Source organism: Neolamprologus multifasciatus, chromosome 9 (genome assembly GCF_963576455.1).
Source record: "Neolamprologus multifasciatus chromosome 9, fNeoMul1.2, whole genome shotgun sequence".
Lineage (NCBI taxonomy): Eukaryota > Metazoa > Chordata > Actinopteri > Cichliformes > Cichlidae > Neolamprologus > Neolamprologus multifasciatus.
In genome coordinates this window covers 6,588,756-6,614,296 of record NC_140447.1, presented here as the reverse complement: position 1 = coordinate 6,614,296, position 25,541 = coordinate 6,588,756, and the positions used below count along the sequence as shown (strand labels likewise).

At 40.3% G+C, this 25,541-nt stretch overlaps 1 protein-coding gene across 6 annotated transcripts in view; it reads left to right on the top strand.

Annotated features, from left to right (window-relative positions):
- LOC146510929 (solute carrier family 12 member 7-like) overlaps positions 1 to 25,541 on the top strand; it is an 85,944-nt gene that overhangs the window by 4,334 nt on the left and 56,069 nt on the right. Inside the window, exon 1 of one of the 6 annotated variants that reach the window (XM_085172851.1) lies at positions 19,790 to 24,001. The exons of 4 other annotated variants lie outside the window; for them this stretch is intronic. In XM_085172851.1, the coding sequence (XP_085028977.1) occupies positions 23,893 to 24,001 (109 nt within the window). In that variant the 5' untranslated portion in view covers positions 19,790 to 23,892. Of the gene's footprint in view, positions 1 to 19,789; positions 24,002 to 25,541 lie in introns of those variants that run through there. One more of the 6 variants, XM_085172846.1, reaches the window with a different exon arrangement.

Sequence of the window (25,541 nt, the reverse complement as noted above, 5' to 3'; positions counted from 1 at the left end):
GGCTCTGAATAAAGCTGACTGCATATTACAAGTTGTGACTTTTAATTTGTTAATAAAGGAGGCTTTATTTGACGGTGGAATGTACTTTTCCAAAGGTCAAACGCAAGTTGAATACATTTGACAGTTTAGTGGAACTGGAGCACTGTGTTTTCCACGACTCGAGGTTGCAAAACAATGTTAAGTAAAGTCTCTCGTAAAGAGGAAGCAGCGGTTATGAAGAAATATAAATGATGGAAAAAAACGTTTTGTTGTGTGAATGATAGTGTCTATGTGTTACACTGCCTTGGGCTCCTCTTAAAACACTTTAGTCTAAAAATGCTCTTGTGACTTGGTCCTTGTTCAGATTTTAGGCCGTGCAAAGAGTGGGAAAAGGCCATAGTGACTGCTAATGACTAGAGATGGACCGATCCGATATTACGTATCGGTATCGGTCCGATACTGACGTAAATTACTGGATCGGATATCGGAGAGAAATAAAAAATGTAATCCGATCCATTAAATATCAAAAAAGCACCTCACAAAACTTGCGACACGGCGTAACTCTGCTCATAGAGAATGATAGAGCGGCTGTGTGTATTTGTAGCCTGCTACCAAACCAGCATTTCATCTCCGAGGAAGTTTTCCCAGAGAGAAGTAAAGCAAGTGTGTAAGTTCATCTCTGAATGTTTGTAAAGCATTCCCGCGTTAAGCTTAACAACCGATATATGGAGCGACTGCCTCTCTCTCTCTCCTGCTGCTACTTCAATCATGAAACTGATCAATGATCAGCTGATCGTCTCTCTTGTTTGTTTTTGGCCCACTTCCACCAGAAAGAGGAAACCAGCGGCTGAACAACAGCAGCACGTTTAAGCTTGATAAGCTGTTGTTAGAATTTATTTAATATTATTTCTACACCAGGATCTTTTTCTACGCAGCTGACGCAACTGTGCAGGGGCGGATCTAGCAAAGTTTAGCCAGGGGGCCCGATAGGGCATGAACAGGGAAAAGGGGGCACAAAGACATACTTTTCTTTCTTATTCTCATTTAAAATGTCTAGTTTTTAATAAATAATTATCTGACTCTTACACCCAAAGTTTTAATCTGATGTAAAATATATAGAAGTCCATTACTGTATATAGTAACTGTTAAGTCTAATATACCCTAGTAAGCTATAGTACTTTTTCCTTTGGGAAGATACCATCTGTGCAGTCTGCAGTTCTGTTGAAGAAAGATGTTGAATCTATTTAATTATTCTTGAAAAATAATTCATTTCTGTGCATTTTTCCCCCTGCATCAAATTAAATTTGATTACATCGATTAAGCATCATGAGGTGGAGGGCGGTTCCCTATTTTTTATTTTTTTTTGCTGGGAGTTTGCAACCCTATTAGTTAGGTTGCTTAATATTTCTGCTAAGTACTCTTTAAAATACCAGAATAGGGAGGATGGAGCAGGTTTAAGTTTATTAGATTGATCAGTGTTGCTGAACTATGAAATATTTTGTGTGCAGTGTATTCTTTACATACAGGTGTAACAGAATAGCTTTAGTGTTGTTGTTTATTTAAACTTGAGTTTGAGTTTGCAGCAAGATATTAAGAAAACAGTTTTATTGATTAAAAAACACTATATCGGATTCATATCGGTATCGGCAGATATCCAAATTTATGATATCGCTATCGGTATCGGACATAAAAAAGTGGTATCGTGCCATCTCTACTAATGACATTAAGCAGTTTGTGGGTGTGACCTCGCGGCTTGCCTCAGATGCTGAGGATGATTAAGATTGTGTTTGGATTTATGAGAGACTAACCAGGCATTGAAATATAAATGAGGTTCTAGAGTCTTCAGAAGGTGTGAGATTCACATCAGGCTGAGAGACTGTTAAGCTCTCATCTCTGTGATTGTTTCTGCTGCCTGAGATTCGTTATGGAGAATCAGCAAAAGTAATCTGCATGAATTTGTTAGCTGGTTATGATTTTTTTTTAAGGTCCAATTTCAGAAGCTACCCCTATAATATCAGATATAAGTAAGTTAATGTCTCATTAAGTGCACCAAATGATAAATTGAAAAAATAACATTATTTATATAACACTAATAATATTCCTGTTGTGATTTGCTTTTATATTTATTCACCTTTGTAACATTTACCCACTCTGCACTTTACTTTGAGCCAAGTTACACGACACAATATCAAAGTTGGGAAAAAATAAACCGTGAAAGCATTTAAAGGGAAACAAATTATTAAATTTAAAATGAATGACGTTTAAAAAATAAAAAATATCTAGATGTGAGATAGAAATTAAATAGCACTCTAGACACACTTTACATTTGTTTTTAAATCTTTTGTGGTGTATTTAAAAGAATGTGAAAATATTTACTATTCAGTTATTTATTTCATTTTTGACAGTTTCAGTCTTACTCATTTTACATGCTGTTTGGATCTCTGCGACACAGCTATCTCCACAGTGTTCATCCAGACTCTTTGCTCACGTTGCCTTTTATCCCGTCGGTGAGTGGACTACATGACTTTCATGGACCAAACCCACAGTTTCTCCATCCCCTGAAATGAGCCGCGTCTGTGGCTGCTCTGTTCTCCACCTCACCAAGCATGACTTTATACAATCTAGAAATCTGGATTTTTTTTTTATTCCTGACTGAGTCTTGGCAGCAGTCCGCATACCACACATCTCTTATTGAACTTTGTCCGAGGGGGTACTCTTTTATCAGCCAGCCTCGGATGCTGGGTTGTAGAGGTCTTGCTGTTGTGTTTTCAAATCGGTTTTCATGTCGTTTGTCTAAAATTGGATAGTTTTTATCGCTTGAGCTGCGGGGGAAAGGATCCTTTTTATTGTGCTGTAGTGTACCGTCCACCTGGTCCAAACAGCACATTCTTAATGCAATTTAGTAACTGTTTATCATCCACTCTGAAACTGTCTAGACTGGTCGTATTTGGGGATTTTGCATATTGATGATGACTCTGAGCTCTTTGCTAGGAGCTTTATGAGTGTCATAGAATTTTTAATTTATCCAGCATGTGTCTGGCCCTACTCCCGCCAAAGGGCACACTTTGGACCTCGGTTTTACTTTGGGTCTGAATGTTGATTCTGTTTGTTCTGAGGACATTTTTATTTCTAACCACCACTGTGTTATTTTTCATTGATCTGTAACTGTGACACAGTTTTCAGCCCTCATGAGGTCTGCCTCCTCTGCAGGCATGCTTTCTGAGGCTTTTAATTTGTTTTTCTCCACTTATAATGATGTAGATATCTTAACAGATCCTTTTAATTAACATTACCTTTCTATATTAGACTATATCTGTTGTTTTAAATAGAGATGGGTGCCAGTTTTACAGTCATCACCATAGATAAATTATGATATATGCCATTTTTCTGCATGATAAAACGTTCCTGCAGAAAAATGGAACATCTGTGGAGGAAAACCCATTTAAAAAGGCACTTATTACACCTAAAGGCTCTTTTAGTTCCTTTAATAACTCAGTTAAGTAAGCAAGGGGTGAATATTTTTCTAACCTGGTGTTAAATAGCAGTTGTTATTCAACATTGTTAGTGGCATCATTACTCCTGCTCCACCTACTATGTCCTGAAATGAGGACTGTCAGCGTTTTCTTTCCTTTTTTTGGTTAATAAGGTCAGAAATGTAAGAAATAATATCTCTTCTTCAGCATCTGTGTTGATGTTCCCACACCAGCTCGGCCTGTTATCTTACAATAGACAGCTTTGCACCAGTAACTTTACCTGAGCTGGCGAAGCTTATTGGTACAATGAAAGCCTGTTTGTGCTCTTTGGACATTTTTGTACCTTGTACCTTTAAGGACATCTATTATCCCTGCTATGCAGATGATATTCAGCTGTACACCTCGTTTCACGTTTCAGACGCTTGGACATCTTGGTTCTTTGGCAAATCCTCTGTTAGGAACTCTGGCATAACCTTTGATTCTGGTTTTACTTTGGATGCACATGTCAAGTTTCTCGTTCATCATTTGAGAAGTACTGCCAAACTAAGCTCCGTTGTGTCACGTGCTGAACTGGAAATGATTATTCATGCTTTTGTTTCTTCATGATTGGATTACTGCAATGCACTATAAATTTGTCTTGGAAAAACATCCCAGAACAGTTCCAAGTTCTTCAAAATGCTACTTCCAGGCTTCTGACAAAATCCCCCAACTTCTTGCATGTGACTCATATCTTAATGCAGCTACACTGGCTTTCGGTTCATTTCAAAGTACAATTTGAGAGTATTTTGCTGACTTGGACAGCTTTTCAATGACAGGCAACATGCATTATCATCAAGATAAGGAACTTCTTCGATTACGCTGTTAAGTGCCAGGAGGATTGGCGTGATTTATAAATTGAGGAAACCAAACAACCTCTACCTAAGCAGATGGCACTACACAGAAGAGCGACCTTGTCAGGGCAGGACTCCGCAGTCTGTTTACACCTACAGGCCAGTCGACACTCTTTCAATCATGATGATGTACACATCCAGCACAGGGAGGAATGCTGGTTTGAGCGCGGAGTCAAGGAGGCCATTTACGTGAAATCGAGGAGGGGGCCTCAGGCTACATCTTTCACCATCTTACAGTGCTGTGATTGCAGCCATTCCCCAACTCTCTGTGAATGGTACTCATGACCATTGATCAATGGTCCCTTATTAGTGGTCAAGACAATTTGCTTATTAATGATCCAGAAAATTTTTCACCAGTGGTGCTAGTTTCAGTCATTATGCAAATGTACTGTTCATAAGGCTGGAAACCTGCAGTCAGCTGAGACTGAAGAAGTCACTTGCAGATTAGTGACAAAACACTTCTCCCCTGAAAATGCTACTTCCAGATGATTTAACTTTTTGGGAAAAACATTTATGTATTTTTTTAGGTGGAGGGTTTGTATATTACAGCTACAGCTAATAATTACATTGTGTGTAGAGAATGAGTGGGACAGAACTGGTAAATGAACGTCCTCAGAATGTCATTCCAGAGGCTCACTTGCTCTCTCTCTCTCTCTCTCTCTGTGTGTGTGTGTACATGTGTGTGTGTTCATGTTCAAGAAGGCATGCACCTTTGGTATCATGTGCTGCCCTCATCTTTATTTGGAACCCAGCAGTCAGCACCAAATGGGCCCTGGCATCCACTATATCTGCTCCTGCTCTTGTGTGGCCTTGTTCAGTCTCACATATTTGTTCCACTTGCTCCCTATTTACACTGCTGTTTACACGCAACACTCACAGGGTGATGTATGTGATGAGGTGGGGGTGGGGGTTACATCGGTCAGACAGAGGGTGTTTCAGAAGACTCTCTCCTTTGGGTCACAGTTTAGCTCAATCTTTACATTTTCATCAGGTAATTTTATTTTGAATTGGGCATTTGTCCTCAGGTCATTATCTACATTATCATAACACTTTACAGTACAGTTACCACCAAAGCAATAATGGAATCTTACTTGTGCAGTTAGTAAATGTGGATGAGTGGTCAATGGGGGTCTATCGGTGTCAGTTTCAGGTGCAAATCTATTCCAAACTACAAGGCACAAAGGGTCTTAGAAACAAAAAAAATGTGGCAAACTTAAAAAAATACTATAAATTCCTGCTTTGACATCACTGCAAGTTTGACCATTTTTACTAACTAGGGTTTCTCTTTTGTTTTTGTTTTTCATCTGTTACAAAATTGAAGTTAAAGATAACTTGACACAGGTGTTTCTTTTCTATGACAGTAGGTTGTAGCAATAGTTGTTTTAGCATGGGATGGTATGATATACTATCATACTTTTTTACATGCACAGCTGTGGTTAAAAATTTACATACAGTCATCATAGGCATGAAGAAAACAGTGTATATCTACAGGTTCAGTATATTTTCACCTGTTATTTCAGAGTTTTGATAGACAAAGTATTTACTGTACTTGTATGTAGACACACATAACCACATAAAAAAAAGTCCACCCTGTCCCTTTTTAAAAGCACCCTGTTAAGCAGCAGTGCCAGAAGTGGTGGTAGTGGGGTCATTACCCTTGCCCTGGCAAACCCACGCCATAGGACAATGAGTGACGTTACATGTTGCAGTGTCCCTTCAACTTGTGATTTCTTGATTTTTGTAATTCAATTCAATTCAATTTTATTTATATAGCGCCAAATCACAACAAAAGTCAATCATATGACCCCCTATGAGCAAGCACTTTGGCGACAGTGGGAAGGAAAAACTCCCTTTTAACAGGAAGAAATCTCCGGCAGAACCAGGCTCAGGGAGGGGCGGCCATCTGCTGCGACCGGTTGGGGTGAGAGAAGGAAGACAGGATAAAAGACATGCTGTTTAAAGAGAGACAGAGGTTAATAACAGATATGATTCAATGCAGAGAAGTCTATTAATACATAGTGAGTGAGAAAGGTGACTGGAAAGGAAAAACTCAATGCATCATGGGAATCCCCCGGCAGCCTACATCTATTGCAGCATAACTAAGGGAGGATTCAGGGTCACCTGGTCCAGCCCTAACTATATGCTTTAGCAAAAAGGAAAGTTTTAAGCCTAATCTTAAAAGTAGAGGCAGTGTCTGTCTCCCGAATCCAAACTGGAAGCTGGTTCCACAGAAGAGGTGCCTGAAAACTGAAGGCTCTCCCTCCCATTCTACTTTTAAATACTCTAGGAACAACAAGTAGGCCTGCAGAGCGAGAGCGAAGTGCTCTAATAGGGTGATATGGTACTACAAGGTCATTAAGATAAGATGGGGCCTGATTATTTAAGACCTGTGAGGAGCAGGATTTTGAATTCAATTCTGGATTTAACAGCAAGCCAATGAAGGGAAGCCAAAACAGGAGAAATATGCTCTCTCTTTCTAGTCCCTTTCAGTACTCTTGCTGCAGCATTTTGGATTAGCTGAAGGCTTTTCAGTGAGTGTTTTGGACATCCTGATAATAATGAATTGCAGTAGTCCAGCCTGGAAGTAATAAATGCATGAACTAGTTTTTCAGCGTCACTCTGAGACAGGATATTTCTAATTTTAGAGATGTTGCGCAAATGGAAGAACACAGTCTTACATATTTGTTTAATATGTGCGTTGAAGGACATATCCTGGTCAAAAATGACTCCAAGGTTCCTCACAGTGTTACTGGAGGCCAAGGTAATGCCATCCAGAGTAAGAATCTGGTTAGATACCATATTTCTAAGCTTTTCAGCGCCGAGTACAATAACCTCAGTTTTATCTGAATTAAGAAGCAGAAAGTTAGCGGCCATCCAGGTCTTTATGTCTTTAAGACATTCCTGCAGTTTAACTAATTGGTGTGTGTTATCTGGCTTCATGGACAGATAGAGCTGGGTGTCATCTGCATAGCAGTGAAAATGTATGCTATGTCTTCTAATGATGCTGCCTAAGGGAAGCATGTATAATGTAAACAGAATTGAACCCTGTGGAACTCCATAATTAACCTCAGTGTGTGAAGAGGACTCTCCATTTACATGCACAAATTGGAGTCTATTAGATAGATATGATACAAACCACTGCAGTGCAGTACCTGTAATACCTACAGCATGTTCTAATCGCTCTAATAGGATATTATGGTCAACAGTATCGAATGCTGCACTAAGGTCTAGCACAGGGGTCTGCAACCTTTAACACCCAAAGAGCCACTTGGACCCGGTTTCCACGCAAAAGAAAACACTGGGAGCCGCAAATACTTTTTGAAATCTAAAATGAAGATAACACTGCATATATTGTTTTTTTACCTTTATGCTTTGTGTGAACAACTAAAGTAAGTAAGTAAAGTTTATTTATTAAGCGCTTTTCACAGAGAGGCAGTCACAAAACGCTGTACACAAAGATTAAAATAAACAATACAATCAATAGACATTATACACAATGTAAAAGATCAAATGTAAATAATGTAAAGAATCTAAAATACGTAGATCAACAAAAGGCTTGTTTGAACAGAAAAGTTTTTAACTGCTTTTTAAAAGAATCCACAGAGCAACTGAGGTGTGTTGCTTATAAAATCCATGAAGTGCTACAGAGAAAATTACATTTTATTTGTGTAATTAACACATTTTGAACTCTTAAAGAAATATAACAAAAGGAAAGACACCAACCTGAACTAAAATGATCCATGTAGCAAACAAAAACTGTTGTGAGCCACCACCCTTATATCGCCTTTGGGCTTTTGGAGCCTTGACCTGACTTTTAAAAAGTAATTGGAAAAAAGCACTATGCTGCTAAAAAAGGAAAAATAGATATTTGCAAAATTCCGCCTAAATATGTATTTTACCTGGTTAATGTGTGTGGTGGGGCGTGGTCTGCAGCGCCACTGGGAGGCGGACGCACCTGAGCTGCACCCGCAATCACGCCTCGCTGCCTTAAAGTCTGTGCTCTCTGTGCTGTTGTGTTGTCAGGCTGTGAGCTGAAAAGCTACAGCCGGCTGTATGCGTACAACAACCGTGTGTGAAAATTGGTCAGTAAAGAGATGCTGAAAAGCATGTTCATGCAAACATCGTCGGGTCTGCCGTGATATGTTTACAATAAGACTTATGGTCCCGACCGCTGCGCACAGCATCTGCAAATCGGGGCTTTCATCTTTACGCAGGACTTTAAGCTGTCATCTGTGAGGCGTGAGCGGTGTTTGTTTTAACATAGTTCATGGTGGAGCTGCTGACATAATGTGGATCCGAAGATCCATAACTGGCCTACCTGGGTTCAAAAGTCTCGATAAATGCACAGCGTTTCGGCGGGTATACCGGCTTCCGCGAGTGTGACGCTTATTTTGAGCGGTGAAAAAATAATATAATATAATTTTATTTTTATATTTCAAAATCACAATAATCTTCCAATTTAGAACTACAAGTTAAAAAAAGAACTAAACAGAAATAAATTACACTTCAGCTAAATACTTCTAATTTATTTTCCCAAACCACCTGGAGCCGCAGTATAAGGACAAAAGAGCCGCATGCGGCTCCAGAGCCACAGGTTGCCGACCCCTGGTCTAGCAGGACAAGCACAGAGATGAGTCCACTGTCAGAGGCCATAAGAAGATCATTTGTAACCTTCACTAAAGCTGTTTCTGTGCTGTGATGAACTCTGAAACCTGACTGAAACTCTTCAAATAAACCATTCCTCTGCAGATGATCTGTTAGCTGTTTGACAACTACTCTTTCAAGGATTTTTGATATGAAAGGAAGGTTGGAGATTGGCCTATAATTAGCTAAGACTGCTGGGTCTAGAGATGGCTTTTTGAGTAAAGGTTTAACTACAGCCAGCTTGAAGGCCTGTGGTACATAGCCGATTATTAGAGATAGGTTGATCATATTTAAGATCGAAGAATTAATTAATGGCAGGACTTCTTTGAGCAGTTTTGTAGGAATGGGGTCTAAAAGACACGTTGATGGTTTGGAGGAAGTAATTATTGAAGTTAACTCAGAAAGATCAATTGGAGAAAAAGAGTCTAACTTAACATCAATGGTACTAAGAGTAGCTGTAGATAATATTACATCTGTGGGATGATTATTGGTAATTTTTTCTCTAATGATAAAAATTTTATTTGTGAAGAAGTTCATGAAGTCATCACTAGTTAACGTTAAAGGGATGGTTGGCTCAAAAGAGCTCTGACTTTTTGTCAGCCTGGCTACAGTGCTGAAGAGAAACCTGGGGTTGTTCTTATTTTCTTCAATCAGTGATGAGTAGTAAGCTGTTCTGGCTTTGCGGAGGGCTGTCTTATAAAGCAACAAACTATTTCTACAGGCTAAATGATGATCCTCTAAATTTGTGACACGCCATTTCCTCTCCAGATTACGAGTCATCTGCTTTAGGGTACGTGTTTGAGAATTATACCACGGGGTCAGGTACTTCTGATTAGAGACCTTGGTTTTCACTGGAGCTACAGTATCCAGAGTCGTACGTAGTGAGGAGGTGAAATTATTAACAAGATAATCGACCTCTGTTGGGGTAGCGTTCAGATAGCTGCTCTGCTCTGTGTTGGTACAGGGCATTGACGATGATAACAGTGGGTGGATTATATTCTTAAACTTAGTTACAGCGCTTTCAGAAAGACATCTACTTTGATAAAGTCTACTCTCCACTGCTGTGTAATCAATTATTGTAAATGTAAATGTTATCAGGAAATGATCAGACAGGAGAGGGTTTTCAGGAAACACTGTTAAATGTTCAGTTTCTATGCCATATGTTAAAACAAGATCTAGAGTGTGATTAAAGTGGTGGGTGGGTTCTTTTACATTTTGAGAGAAACCAATTGAGTCTAATAACAGATTAAATGCCATATTGAGGCTGTCATTTTTAGCATCTACATGGATGTTAAAATCACCCACAATAATTATTTTATCTGAGTTCAGAACTAAATTAGATATAAAGTCTGAGAAATCAGAGAGAAACTCTGTGTAAGGCCCAGGTGGACGATAGATGATAACAAGTAAGACTGGTTTCTGAGTTTCACAGCTGGGGTGGACAATGCTAAGCATCAGGCTTTCAAATGAATTAAAAGTCTGTCTTGGTCTTTCATTAATTAATAGACTGGTGTGAAAAATTGCTGCCACACCGCCCCCTCGACCTGTGCTTCGAGATTTCTGGTAGTTAGAATGACTCGGGGGTGTTGATTCATTTAAACTAACATAATCATCCTGCTGCAACCAGGTTTCTGTAAGGCAGAGTAAATCGATTTGTTGATCAATTATTAAGTCATGTACTAACAGAGACTTGGAGGAGAGAGACCTAATATTTAATAATCCACATTTCACTGTTTTACTCTTTGGTTCAGATGTGGATACTGTATTGTTCTTTCTTTGTAAATGTTTAAGTTGTTTGTTGCTGGTTTTTAGTTTGTTTTTTGTCTTTTTGGAAGCTGACACAGTCTCTATGGAGATGGGTTTTTGGGGGGGTAGCAGGAGGAGAGAAGCTGCAGAGAGGCGTGTAAGACTGCAACTCTGCTTCCTGGTCCCAACTCTGGATAGTCATATTTTGAGGGGTTTAATAAATTTGTCCATATTTCTAGAAATTAGAGCTGCTCCATCCAAAGTGGGATGGATGACTTCTCTCCTAACAAGACCAGGTTTCCTCCAGAAGGTTTGCCAATTATCTATGAAGCCCACATAGTTTCTGGGACACCACTCAGACAGCCAGCAATTTAAGGAGAACATGCGGCTAAACATGTCACTCCTGGTCTGATTGGGGAGGGGACCAGATAAAACTACAGAGTCCGACATTGTTTTGGCAAAGTTGCACACCGATTCAATATTGATTTTAGTGACCTCTGATTGGCATAACCGGGTGTCATTACTGCCGACGTGAATTATGATTTTACTGAATTTACGTTTACCCTTAGCCAGCAGTTTTAAATTTCCTTCAATGTCGCCTGCTCTGGCCCCTGGAAGACAATTGACTATGGTTGCCGGTGTCTCTAGCTTCACATGTCTGAGAACAGAATCACCAATTACCAGAGTTTGACCCCCGGTGGGTGTGTCGCCGAGTGGGGAAAAACGGTTAGACACATGAACGGGTTGGTGGTGTACCTGGGGCTTCTGTTTAGGACTATGCTTCCTCCTCACCGTCACCCAGTCGCCTTCTTTCCCCAGCTGCTTGGGGTCTGTCAGCTAGCGGGGCCTACGCTATCTTCGGCTGCACCAGCTACAGGGGCCTGGCTAGCTACAGGTGAATGAAGGGTGCGAAGCAGAGTCTCCAATTCAGTAATCCTGTCCTCCAGAGCTGCAAATATGCTGCATTTGTTACAGATATCATTACTGCTAAAGGAGGCCGAGGAGTAACTAAACATCTGACACAATGAGCAAGAAAGTGCAGGAGGGACAAGTGAAGTAGCCATGGTGCTAACGAGTCGGCTATGAGCTAAGCTAAGCTAGTGAAACAGTACAGAGACAGTGAGTGAATACTTTGGCTATAAATTAGGTAGTGAGTACACAGAAAGTGTGCTTCGGATGAAGCACGTGAAGATTATACTCTGAAAAAAGAATGTATTTAAAAGTTGTTAATTAAATTGCTAAGCAAATAAGCTACTCAGAAACACCACTGTGTTTGAGCAGGAACAGGAAGTGATACTCTACCGCAGAGCGAGCGAACACAAAGTGACAGCGCCAGCACATAGCGTAGCCGAGTCTAAGACACAAGTTAACTGTTGTGAAAAAGAAAGTAAGAAACTCAGCAATTTCTTTGCTTCCAGTTTTGACTCCTTCTCCTCCTGTACCAGTGCTGGTGTGGAGGTTCTGTCTGAGTGGGGACACCTATCATTCAGGAGAATATTGCAGGGGCTATCCAAGGCCTAGACACTGGCAGAAATGGTACGGAGCAAAAATGACCAATGTGGGGTCCTAACCAGAGTCCCAATCAGTGTAGTATGGAATTCTGACTCATGAGCATTATGTTTGATGTGGTATATGTTTCATACTGGATGCCCTTCATCAAGCAATCCTCCTTGTTTTCATTTTTTAAATTTATTTTTTGGAGGGGAGGCTTGGGGCCAGCACTAACACTGCATAAATATGAGATACTAGAGGAAAGATAGCTCCTCATATTTTGTGACTTACACCAAAATCTAGATTAAGAAGTCACTAAATGTGCATAGTATCTCTTAGTCAATGCACCAAACTGAAAATGGAAGTAAGCAAGTGAAACTTTACCAGTCACCTCCAAAGCACTGCTCATACCAGTGAAGTTTGTTTTATTTTAACACACGATGAAAGTGGTCTGGTTAATAATGCTAACAGTCTTTCAGCACCAGAAAACCACTGCTGCTGAACAGATGTGATGGGAAAAACTACATCATGTTTTCCCCTAGACATTCTCTACATTTGGGGTTGATAGTCAGGGGAGAGTGAAAACATAAGGTGATGATACTTAAACATATTAGCATTATCCCATCCAGTGAAATCATCCAAAATAAAGAAAATAACAACTTTTAAAATGACCAAATATGTTTATTCAACAATAATATTAAAACAAACCCAATACAAATACTGCTTTATTTACTGAATAGAGCAGTTGATAAAACTTCAAAACAGAAGAGCTTTGTTTCCATAAGAAGCTGTGTTAAATTTCTGTTTGTGCTATTGTGTCTACCTTGGGTATATGTAAGGAGAAAATGCAGCTGGGCACAGTCAGTACAGTTACTTGGTTATGGCATCAGTGGATATCAGATGTCAGAAATGTGTAGAGAGAGACATTGCGTGAGTATCATGTTCCGCCTGTCTCTGAATTAGGAGTCCTATTATAACCTCCTTAACTGTCAAAAGAGCTTGCAAAGAAAAGCGTCTGGACTTCTTTAAGTTGCTTGAAGACATTTCACCTCTCATCCGAGAAGCTTCTTCAGTTCTAAGGTCAAATGGTGGGGTGAGCTCATTGTGAGCAGTCCATCTGCATCTAAAGGATAAAGGACACTCTTTCGAGGATGCCAATGTTCACATTTTGGACAGAGAGGACAGATGGTTTGAAAGAGGAGTGAAAGAAGCCATCTATGTCCACTGTGAGCGACCATCTTTGAACAGAGGCGGTGGTTTAAGACACCAACTGTCTGCCATCTATAATCCAGGTTTGAGTTCCCTCCCCAGACGCCTTAACGCCCACTCATATCCTGGGCCATCTGACTTCAGGAAATCGCATGATAAAGTGGGGCCAGGTTTCACAATGAGCTCACCCGAAACCCTGGCTGATTGGGACCCACACCCGTTTTCACACCTTGGCTCAGGTGATTAGAAGATCATCAGGGGGTCCTTTTGTCCCTCTTTGGGGGGATATTCCCACTGGGTTTAAATCTGGGACTCTCTGCCATTTGACCTTAGAACTGAAGAAGCTTCTCAGATGAGAGGTGAAACGTCTTCAAGCAACTTAAAGAAGTCCAGACGCTTTTCTTTGCAAGCTCCTTTGACTACGATGACCTGGATGACTGAGAACCCTCACAGACAACCTCCTTAACCCCACCCCAGCCTAAATGACTACAGTCCTGTAAAACTCCAGGGATGAGACTGATGCAGTGCAAGCTTCAATCCTTCCAAACTCTCTCATGACATCGGCTGAGCTGTCTGCTGAAAAAAGGAACTGAGATAGTAAAAAACTTGAGTCAACTTCTGTTTTTGCTGATCTTACTCATTGCCCCAAGACAGTTTTTTTTTTTCTTTCTTCTTTTTTTTTTGGGGGTTATGTTTTCTGTTCTTATTATGTAATGTTGGGGTGGTTGTAGCTCAGGTGGCAGAGCAGGTCAGCTACTAACCAGAAGATTGGTGGTTTGATCCCAGGCTGCTCCAGTCTGCATGCAAAATATCCTTGGGCAAGATACTAACCCCATATTGCTCTCCGATGCACCCATCGAAGTGTGAATGTGCATGAATTTTAGATAGAGCGCTTAGAATAAGTGCTTGTGTGAATGGGTGTGATTGGGTGAATGAATTAGATATATAAAGTACTTAAAGTGCTCAGACAGAGTAGAAAAGCGCTATATAAAAACCTGTCCATGTTGTTTGAATTTTTGTCAGACTCACAAATGCAGACACATACAATCTGATTATTAACACACTTGTATGGAGATGCTTTTGTTGTAAACATGTAAAGTACAGAATTGGATAAAATTAAGCAAAATTTCTCAAAATAAAAACAGTTTTCAGATCACACAGTTACAAAGTCCTTCACAGTTTGAAACGATACATACACATACAATAATATAACCAGGGCTGCACATAAGTGGTCAGCAGGTGCGCATTCGCTGTCAAAATAAAAGACGCGCACTGGATAAGAAGTTGGAACGCGCGTTTGCGTACATAAGATGTTCCTGGAAATTCTGAAAATACGCGCTTCTTTTGCACGTAATTGCTTACGGAGCTTGCTTCTTGCTTCTTCGACATCTTTAAGAGTTTTGAACAAATGTCTGTACTCCTCCAGAACACTTATGTGCAGCCCTGAATATAATAGTATCCCTTGAGTTAATAGGTTCATTCAAAACTTTTACAAGTGTAAATTGTTTGCTATTCTGTCCCTTGAAATAAGATTTAAACACTTTTGGTCTGGAGCTGCTGGGAAAAACATATTTTTTTCCCCTGCACCTTTGCTTTTTAGAAATCAGTCTGGGTTTAAAGCACTGTTGGAGTGAGGTTAGGCTTTTTAATAAAAGGCTGCACTACAGTGTGTTTATGAGAAAGTGTGGATCATTATATATCTGGGATGTCTTGATTGAGTATTCATTTTGAGGTCATGACACCATTTCAGTTGCAGTCCTGTCCAGCGTTAGTGTTGACTATCATTCCCCAAAGCAGTCAAATGAATGGACTGTTAGTGAATGTGGTGAAGGCGAGATACTGACTGCTGCACTGTCATTCTCCTAGCTGCAGTTTTAAATTCAGTGTTTTCTCAACTATTGTAAGGCATTCCTATCCTGAAGTAGCAAAGCAGCCCCGAACCACGATGCTCCCTCCACTGTGCTTCACAATTGGGATGAGATTTTGACTCTTTCAAGTGTAATGTACATTTAGATATTCACTGACTGCAATTTTCTTGTGCAATATTTGGCCCATACAAGCACATACAAACAAATATCATCTGTTTTTTAAAAATGCAAAATATTAGTTTAATAATTAAAAGAAATTATTAATTCCCCCCAAATTTGAAGTACATTTCAGGATTTCTTTGCAATTTCTTTTTCAATTCAAGTGTTCATTGTGTTATAATATCACCAGATAACAGGATTTTAATCATTTTCACTTTTCTTTTTTTTTTTTTTTTACCCATTTCCATAATCTTCCTTGTAACTGCTTTGATCATTTTTGCTGTTCCAAATCTCATACTGATGATGCTGGCTTATGTTTACTATTAGCTTTAGCCCTGTTCTTTTTGTTAGCTTCTTTCAAATCTCATATGTTCAGCTGGATGAAGATGAACATTAGTTTTGTGTGGTGGTCCCTCCATGCTTTACTTTGGGAAATTTGTGTCTTCAATAACAGTGAGAAATTTCACACTAACGACATGTTTGCATGTGGCTATGAGTGTGCGAGTCAGTATTTGCCTGCATCTCTGTGCGCATGTTGTGTGCACATGAAACAGACCGGCCTGTAATCAGATATTTGGGAGAATGACCAGTCACTGGTCCTGGCTGAAAACGCTGGAAATTGGCTGTTCTGTTCCCTGGCTACTGGATCAGTTCATGTCTACTAGTAGAGATGTAGAGGAGACTGTCATTTAGAGGAAAGGTCCGATTCCCAACACATGCTTTAGTGTCATTTAAGTGGAACACTTGACTCCAAGTAACTTTTGGAGAGGCCTACAGGTTCACATCCTGTACACCCTGGACTTTGAGTGATTGCTCAAGGTTCAATAAAGACAGTAAAACAAAGCGACTGATTGTGCGACTGTGTGATTGTGTACCGTAACCTTCAACAGTTTATGATGAAGTTAAATAATGCAGAGTGGTCTTTTATTTTTCCTGTAAAGCAGATATTATGTGTCTTTAACTTCTTGTATTATCATTTTATGCAAGTAGACTGAAGTGAAGTAAATTTTTCAGTATTGTTTCCTTGCCACAGATGTGAGTTCACATACAGTACCAGACAAATGTCACTAAAATGTTTCAGAAGGGAACCCAAGTGGTACACTCGCACTTTCATAATTACATTTAGGAACGTAAGACTTTGTATGTTTGGAATTCTCACATTTCTTTTCTCCACCTGCCAGTGTGGACCTGATTGTGCAACTAATACTGCTTCTTGGGTTTTTGGACATGAACACATTCTTTTCCTTTTTTGTGTCTGTTGGAGGCGATGTTTTCATCAGTAATCATCTGGGGAAACTAGTGAAAATGAACTAGTGAAAACAGAAGGAACTAAAAAACTGGTTTTCTGCTTAACTGGAGGTTAAAAAGTAAATTCCATTTGGCTCTCTGCCATTTTGTCAGGATTTTGTTTTATTAGTACGAATTTACGTACATTAGCAGGTTTTGTCTGTAATCTCTGGACTCTGTAGGTCAAAAGTGATGCACATTTGAGAGAAGGAAGTAATGGAAGGGGAGATCACATGTGTAAAAGCATGTGATCTGAACTCACATGATATGATAAAGAGATTCCATCTGAGCCTGCAAGACACCACAGTTTCCTTTATTGACTTTATTGAACATCCCTGTATCCGTACAACACTACAAAGTTTTTGCATCTCTGTGTATGGTAGGGGTGCAACGATACACAAAATTCACGGTTCGGTTCGGTTCGATACTTTGGTGTCACGGTTCGATATTTTTTTGATACAAAAAAGATGTTCATGCCTTTTTATTAATTTGTCATTTATTAAATTTACACGGCACATTCTGCACCACATCTCTGTGCGTTCATCATTTGTTTGAAGCCAGATCACCTCCTGCAACCACTTTTTCGAGAATACGCGCTTCTTTTGTGGTTCGGACTCCTTCTGACATTTCTTTGGAGGTGGAGGAACACCAAAGTAATGGCTTAAAGGAGCTTGCTTCTTCGACATCTTTAAGAGTTCTAAACAAATGTCTGTCCTCCTCCAGAAAATCTTATGTATGCAAACACGCGTTGCAACTTCTTATCTTGTGCGCGTTTTTTATTTTGACAGCGAATGCGCACTTGCGGACCACTTATGTGCAGCCCTGGTTATTTAGCTTGTCATATTGCAGCCACAGAAATTCTTTTGTCCATGAAACCATAAAGCTGCACTTTCTTTTTGCCTTATAGTCTGATTTGTCATAACTTTTCCGTTTTGTGGTAAGCTTTTCTTTGGCTGTCACTTCTTCACCCTGACCTGTCTTATTTGGCTCAGCAGAACTAAAATATATATCCTGCTGCTTTTACACAGGCACTCACATAACGCTCAGCGATTCTCTGCGCGATCAACCTCTCACATGTTTAAGCTTGCTGCGGGAGATTTCACTTGTCATGTTTGCATAGTAAGCTAACGATTGATAAGATGATGTCAGAGGAATTGGTGCACAAATTATCATCACTCACCAATCAGTGCTGTCGCTCTCTATACACAGTCCGCGCGATTGCAAAGTGAAAGCAAAAAACAAGCGCAAATTCAAACGCAATTTCAATATGTCACATGTTGACAGTGGCTCACCGATGCCAATGACATAATTACCCAGCTACATTTCCGAAAGAATGCAAAAGCATTGACATATATTTTTCCTTCCTACGATAGGCCGACGGGCAGGGCAGGGCAGCCCGACTGGAAAAATCGCTAGCCCCGGGACGTCAGGCTAGCGATTTTGCGAGCCCTGTATCTGATTGAGGAATCACTCATCTTTGGAAAAGAGAGTTTATTACAGAGAAATGGCTCTTTCCAAAATAAAAGCTATACTATACGCTTCTTCTGGGCTATATTCTCTGCAGCATATTAAACATATCAGATCCCCATAAGGAGAATCATGTGCTAACGGCTGTCTAAATGACTCTGGTAAAGTTTGTAGCATGCGTGCTTGTTGTTTTTGTCTGCTTCCACCTGTCTTTGCACTAGGATGATGTCGGCGTAAATGTGCAGTCATATTCGTTGTATTCCCACTAGTGCTGTCAGCGTTAATCTGAAATGAGGTTAACGCCACAACACGGCAAATCTCCGTTAACAAGCTACCACGGATCACCCCGTGCGTGGGGCTGGACGGCCAACACGTTAACGAGCTAACTGCGCTAACACACTAGTTCCCACCCATGTAATTGAGCACTGGTGGCACATCCAACATACTGTTTTACTTTAGTCCATGACGCGCTTACCTTCAGGGTCATACCTCACATGAAAACCAAAATAGTTCCAAACGCCAGATCTGAATGAGGGTGGGGAGGTTCAATTTGCCATGTTGCAAGGAGAGCTTAACTTCTGTCTCGCTAGCCTGCCCTGCGCTCAGTGAATCAGTGTTCGACTACTCCGCGTAGGCTGCACTGTCGAGCGCAGATCCACTGAGCGCTCAACACAGACAGCACCGTCAGAAGGAAAGTTGATAAAATAAATTAAAAATGTTGCATTGTTCGATACATATGCGTACCGAACCAAAAGCACTGTATCGAACGGTTCAATATCGATACGAGTATCGTTGCACCCCTAGTGTATGGAGTGAAGCTGTTGAACAGATTAAGTGACTTGGTTTAAAAAGAGGTACAAAAGGGCTTTGACCGGGTCTTGTCACACACTATTTTCACACCAGGGATGTGTATATATCTGTGTGTGGGTGCACAAGTATGTTTATGTTTATATATCTGTAAATTTGTATGTCTTTTGACGTGTTACAGTACTAGGGTTATTAAAGTAAATACATGTAACAAATTTCTGAAGTGATAGGGCATAAACAGGAAGAAAAAGTGTTGACTGTTAGTTACCAAATAGTGGAAGGGGTGGGATTATGTATATAGCTTATGCTTCTTCCTACTCTTTTTTGAACATGTAAGTTAATTATGATTTTTATTTTTGTTTTGTTTTCCTGTTGTTTTGATTTGTTTGTTTGTGTCTCTTTATTCTCGGTTGTTGTTCTTATTCTATACACTTATACATGTTCAAAATAAAGATACAATACACAAATACACAGTTTTACACTGAATTCACTTTTCCCCTTTGCCCACCAGAGGGCAGTGTAATATATTGGTTGGGCAGACGTGAGATAATGTGAGGTGTGTTAGTGTTATTTTTTCATTGTAGCTGAAATAATAACATTTATTCATTTCAAAATACTCTATTTGAATTTAATTGCAGTAAAATTAAATGCAATTTTAATGAAATTGCAGAACCTGAGCTTAACCAAGTTTTAGCAAAGTAAATAATAGTTCAGATTTGTTCTTTGTTGCTTTTGTATCAAATCTATTAAATACATTTCTCTGTATTTTCCTTTATATAATGATTTTTATAACTTCAGGCTACCAAACATCTCTAGATTCTAATATAAAACAGAGGCTTAAAACTTGACAAAGAAAGAGTGAACTGTTAGATATAATAGCCATGAAAAAGATAAAAACCAGGGAGTCTCAAGGCTGCACAACAGCAGGAATGATCTGCACTGCTGAGAAGTTTGTCCTTGTGTCATTGGCCTGCACTTGGTGTATGTGTTGCAAATCCAGCGTCTTCCCATCTTCCCCTGCAGGTTCAATCAATACATCTATTTTGGGAGTGGAAATGCGAGCCGCCAGAGAGAGTTCTGAACTCAGTTTAAGTGCTGTTGTTCTCGGGGCAGAAAAATTCCCCACTGTCTGCAAAACCAGGAGCCTAGGCTGTGTGTATGCTCATGTAAAATGTGGATTACCACACTTTAACAGTAAATCATAAATGGTTTCTCCTGTCATGTTTGGGTTTTGTTTTGGGTTTTTTTGTTTGTTTTTTGTTTTTTGTGTCGAGTGGTTCAGGGGGTCTGACCACTGTACCCTCTGAGCCACAGAAGCAACAAAATCTGACATCACACAGACTTTGTACTGGGGTGCTGACAGGGTAGAGACCAGTCAGTGTACCATCTGACTGCATTTGTGTTGTCAGGGACACCTTTACTAGGCGATGTTTAAAGTTCAGGGCTTGTACAAAAACAGCTGGAGAAATGACTGAATAGGCAAACCCACATGTTGGCCTGGGAAGGCCACACCCAATTAAAAAGTTAATAATCAAGATATAACACGTGGAATTTAATACTTTGATCGTTTAAATAATGCCACTGGGATTAGGGGTGTTTATTTCTCAAACGTCTGTGTAACTATTTAGCCACTAGCCTCCTCCTCAGAAACTTACATACTCAAACCAGTCATGTGTGACAGGTATCTGACTTTGCACACACCCACAACCTCATCTTGTTTTAAAACACGTTCTGAAGTTGGTCTGTATTTCCACTAAAAATCAAACCTTTTCAAAAAAACATGTTCAAAACATTAAAATCAACCCGATTTTACACACACACACACACACACACACACACACACACACACACACACACACACAACCCTTGGTTTCGAATATTTTGTGCAGTTGAGTATAAAAGGCACTTAAAAAAGGAGTTAATGCATATAAATGGGTAGATTAAATCCAGTTATTTTGTACACACTGAAGTGACTATCCTCATACTACTTTATTAGTATATTGTGGAGGTCAAATTTAGGTTCAGACTCCCAGTTTCTTATCAACACATTCCAGTAAGGTGATAGATATTTGTGCCTTTGTATGTGTTAATTGAGGGAATGAATCATGAGTTTGTGGCACTCACTGTATACCTATGCGGGAATTACAGTAAAACAAATTCAGTAATAATTCCTGTAAGTGTAAGACAAATAAGTACTGGAAAGTTGTGATGACCAGTAAACAGCTAATGTCTGCTCTTGTTTCTTTTTTCACCACAATTGATCATTTCCCTCCTATGGGAATTTTTTAGCCCTTTTGCTGGAGAAGTTATGTAAGACATTTCCTCCTTCATATTTTGTGTCAAATCAACCGTGAGACAGCCTGAGAACTGCTTATGTCACAGCATTTTAGCCTACTTTCCAACCTCCCTTATTTATTGGTGTAAATGCTCTCACAAAAAGGGACATTGTCCCCCAGGCCTGGATGCATGGACTGTCCCTGAGAAAGCAGTCTGAGTGTCTGGCCACTTAATCAGCAGATGCCGGTTACATCATTGCTCATCCACTGAGCAGCAAGTAAGAGCTGCCTTTGTTACCTTAGAAGCACCATAATACTTACTGCGCATTTAGGAATCAGTTATTGATCCAAGCTTTCCTTTCTTGATGCAGGGAAACAGTAGTAGGAATGCTGGCTGCTTTAGTTTAGGCTGTAGCTGCAGCTCCGAGTGATTTGCATGTAGCATGGGTCCAGCATCATATTTGCAACCACACCCCCTGACAGAAGTTATTTAATTGAAAGAGGTCTAGTTTCTGAAGACTAGAGTAATAAATGTTTGATAATAAGGATGTTGTGGGTTTTTTTAATGTGACTAACAAATATTTCACTGAAGATGTTTGAGGAGTGAAGGTTTCCCAAGCTTTAAGAATGCTGTAGAAAGTCCTAGAAGGTGCTACGTCCTTCCTCTGGTTCAGTATTGAGAAATGAGCTGTGAGCGAGTCTCATTGCTAACTGGGCATCTCTCTTTCTCTTTGATTCTCTCGCACCGTGCACGCTCCGCCTCCCCCTTCCTGCTTTTGCACACCACACCCTTCCCTTGACTCTATTGATCTCATGTGTCGTCACACTGGGGAAGTTACCGGAGGGGGCGGGGTCTCATTCTGGTTTCCATGTGTTCACAGTCACACTCAGCTAGTGTTATAAAAACTCTGGCCATCTGCACTCAATTCTGTGGACTTCACTGTTTCTATCACATTTCCAATCACATAAGATGTTTGAGACCTGATAGCTAGTGCCATTTTCAGTGTAGTATATATTCAGAGGAAATGAATCATTAGAATTAAGGTCAAATGGATTTGAACATGAGGCACCTAAAGCCATTTTCTCCTCCCTTTTACTATTTTTCAGAAACGCTATGATACTTTATTAGTCTTAGAATACCAGTCGAAAGTTTTAGATCCTATCCATCCTTTATATTCTCGTCAACCCAATAGCACAAATGGAATAGATTAGGGGGAAAATTAAGAGAACAATGGTATTTTAAATGGGTAGAATGGTTCCTTATTAGCTCTGGTGCTTGACAACAAGACTTCTGTTGCTTCACACCTGCTGGTTTAACAGGTTCGACTGTTTGTTTTTGGGTTTTTTTGTACCTCCAAAAATCTTTGATTGCCACAATCACATCTACAATTACTGTCTGTAATTGTGATGTGAGCATGTCTTTCCTGCCCCTTGACTTGTGTTAGCTTGGATAGAGTCTAGCCGCTGTGGCTCTATACAAATGAAGCAATGTGCAGAAACTCTCCAATCCTGTACAAGTGCACACAAATGCGCTGCTTTGTTTTTCCATTCACTCGTCTGTCCACTTGATCCCAAACCAGCTGGATGGGGTTTTACATCTAGAGACTTCTGTGCTGATTCTTTTCTTAAAAAAGGCCTGTAATATGAACCTACGACCAAGATGATGGTCTGTGTAAAGATAGTTTAAAGTACTCAGCAAAAGTTGGACAGGTTAGGATTAACTGTGGAGACTGCACAAAGGCTCGATGTTCTCCTGTTTCTTAATCCCTGAAAGAAGTTTCTCTATTATGTCTCAATGACCATTCAGTTTTGGTTAAACCTTGAATGATGTACAGCTCACTCTATACAGATATGAGCATCTTTCAGAAATCTGTGTGTTTCCACACATAAACATATGTGCTAACGCTCTTTAGGGTTATATGTTCACACAGTCTATATACATCTTCAGAACAGCATTACTGCACATTTGCTGCACATGGGGTTTACATTATTGCATAGCAAGTGAGGAAAAATACATGTGTGTGTGTGTGTGTGTGTGTGTGTGTGTGTGTGGCAGCTTTGCACTTCCTCTTTGAACAAAGGTGATTGTTTCTGGTGGTTGTTGTGCCTGTGTGTGAGAAAAAGGCTGCATTCCTGATCAGGGGATCTGCCCTCAGGCATAGAAAGAGCTGCTATATGTGCTCTCACTCACAGATGATCACTAATGCATGTAGTTTTTTTGTGTGTGTGCGTATGTGTGTGTGTGTGTTCATGTGCACTGCCCCCCATTGGGCGGGGCAGCAGCACTCTTCCTTATTTGGGTAGTTGGTGCGGTGGGGGTCGGGGTCACATGGGTGGACAGCAGAATCCTAGCGATAGGAACAAAAACTCAGAAGCAAGACACAGCGTCCTGCCCATGAGGGTAAAGTACACCAGGGAAGTTGGTCTGAACAACAGAAAGCAAACAACGGAGAACAGTAGGAAGAAAGAGAACAAGAGTGACAGTTGCTGGACAGAGAAAGGAAAAGATTCAGCAGAACAGAGGGGGAGGAGGAGGGCTGCGGGAGATAAGAGTGTGACAAACAGGAGACACTGAGAGGAAGCACAGGGTATAAAAATGCCCACCAACTTCACCGTGGTGCCGGTGAAGGACGGCACCAGAAAGGCAGAAGAGGGGAACGACCAAAATGATGTGCTGAAAGAGGAGGAAGAGGACGCCGCCACAGGTGAGATCACGTTTTATTTCTCTGTGCCAGGTGGGCAACTGGTGCAAATGAGATCAAATTTACGAGCGAGGCTCAGGCGTCGGAATACATCTTTATCCTTCTGTCGAGACGGTACAGAGCAAGCAGCTCTGGAAAATTCCAGACTTTGTTTACAGTGTCCAGTGGAAGCTGATAATTTTGCTTTATTGCAAGGTTTATTTTCTGAAAACCCGTTTACAGCTGTGTGTGGGCAGATAATGTGAAGGGATGATTGGGTTTTGAGCAAAGGCTTGCTTGTAGCTGTGTGAGACTCCAACTTCCCTCACACGATATTGCCACTCATGGGAGTTTGACATGAATGTGGTTTTTCCTTCTATCAGAGTCCCTCCTTTTTTCTTTGTTTTTTCATTTTGTTTCACTCCTCAGCTGATGGCTTTTAAGCAGAAGCCCTAAACACAATTAGTTAAATGTTCTTTGATTTAGTTTAACTTTAATTTTTCTGTGTTATGCCATGTAATCCTAGTGTTGGTAACAAATGCAGGGATAGCAGAGCTTCAGTGACTTCAGCATCTGCTGACTTCTCTGTTGGTTACCATTGATGTGCAAACTCCTGCATGAGTCATGACTGAAGACCTCACAGTGAACTCCTTGGTGTTAGAAACAACAGGATAAAAGAACTTTTACACAATGCCCTGACGCCCAGGCATGACACACATTTCCTTGTGGGGCCTGCAGGGCCAAGACAGAATACTCATGAACTTAAATAACACTTTATAATAAAAATTTAGTGAAAGCCAATAAATATGTGCCATTTACAGTTGCACATAAAAAAAACAGGAACATACTGTAATATTATAGATCTGGTGTCAGAACAACACAACCTGCCTGTGTGCAACACCTCAGAACAATATGTAGAGGTCATGAAGTGCATATTTAACAAACTCCTCTCTGACACTCCATGGTTTTGTTTTTGGGAGTTTTTTTTTCCAGGCTCTCATTGCCAGTTAAGTTGTTGCTTTTACAGCGCTTCACATGGTGCTGAGCAAATCTGTTCCCGGTGTTTAATTTCTGTTGTGGAGCTACAAATACGGCTGCATGCCGGGTGAGATTTTACAGACTGTGGGAGAGAGAATGGTGTTTCATTGTGATGCTTATACAGGCTCTTTTATCACTTTAGTTTCTCCTGTGCTGGTCTATGTGTATGCAGATCAGCTGTTACTGACAATGGCTGCAGAGTGACAGAGTCGCTTGGTGAGCAGGGCATAGCATGTCAGAGAGATCTCACGCTTGATCTAAAACCACAAAATTATAACTTGACTCGTGGAAGCATCGAGGCCACGCATGTTCCTTTGTTTGCATTGTTTTGAAGTCCAGCCTGCTCAAAGCCACAGGTCCTTTTAAAATAGATGAATCATTCCATGAGTCGAACTGTAGACACTTTCTTAGCTGTGAGATTTGTTGAGAACATGATGGTGACGATATGGTTAAATAACAGCAGCAGGCTCCAGACTTTAAAAGCGAGACATATTGGAGGCGTTTTCTTTCCGTGATTTGTTAGGGA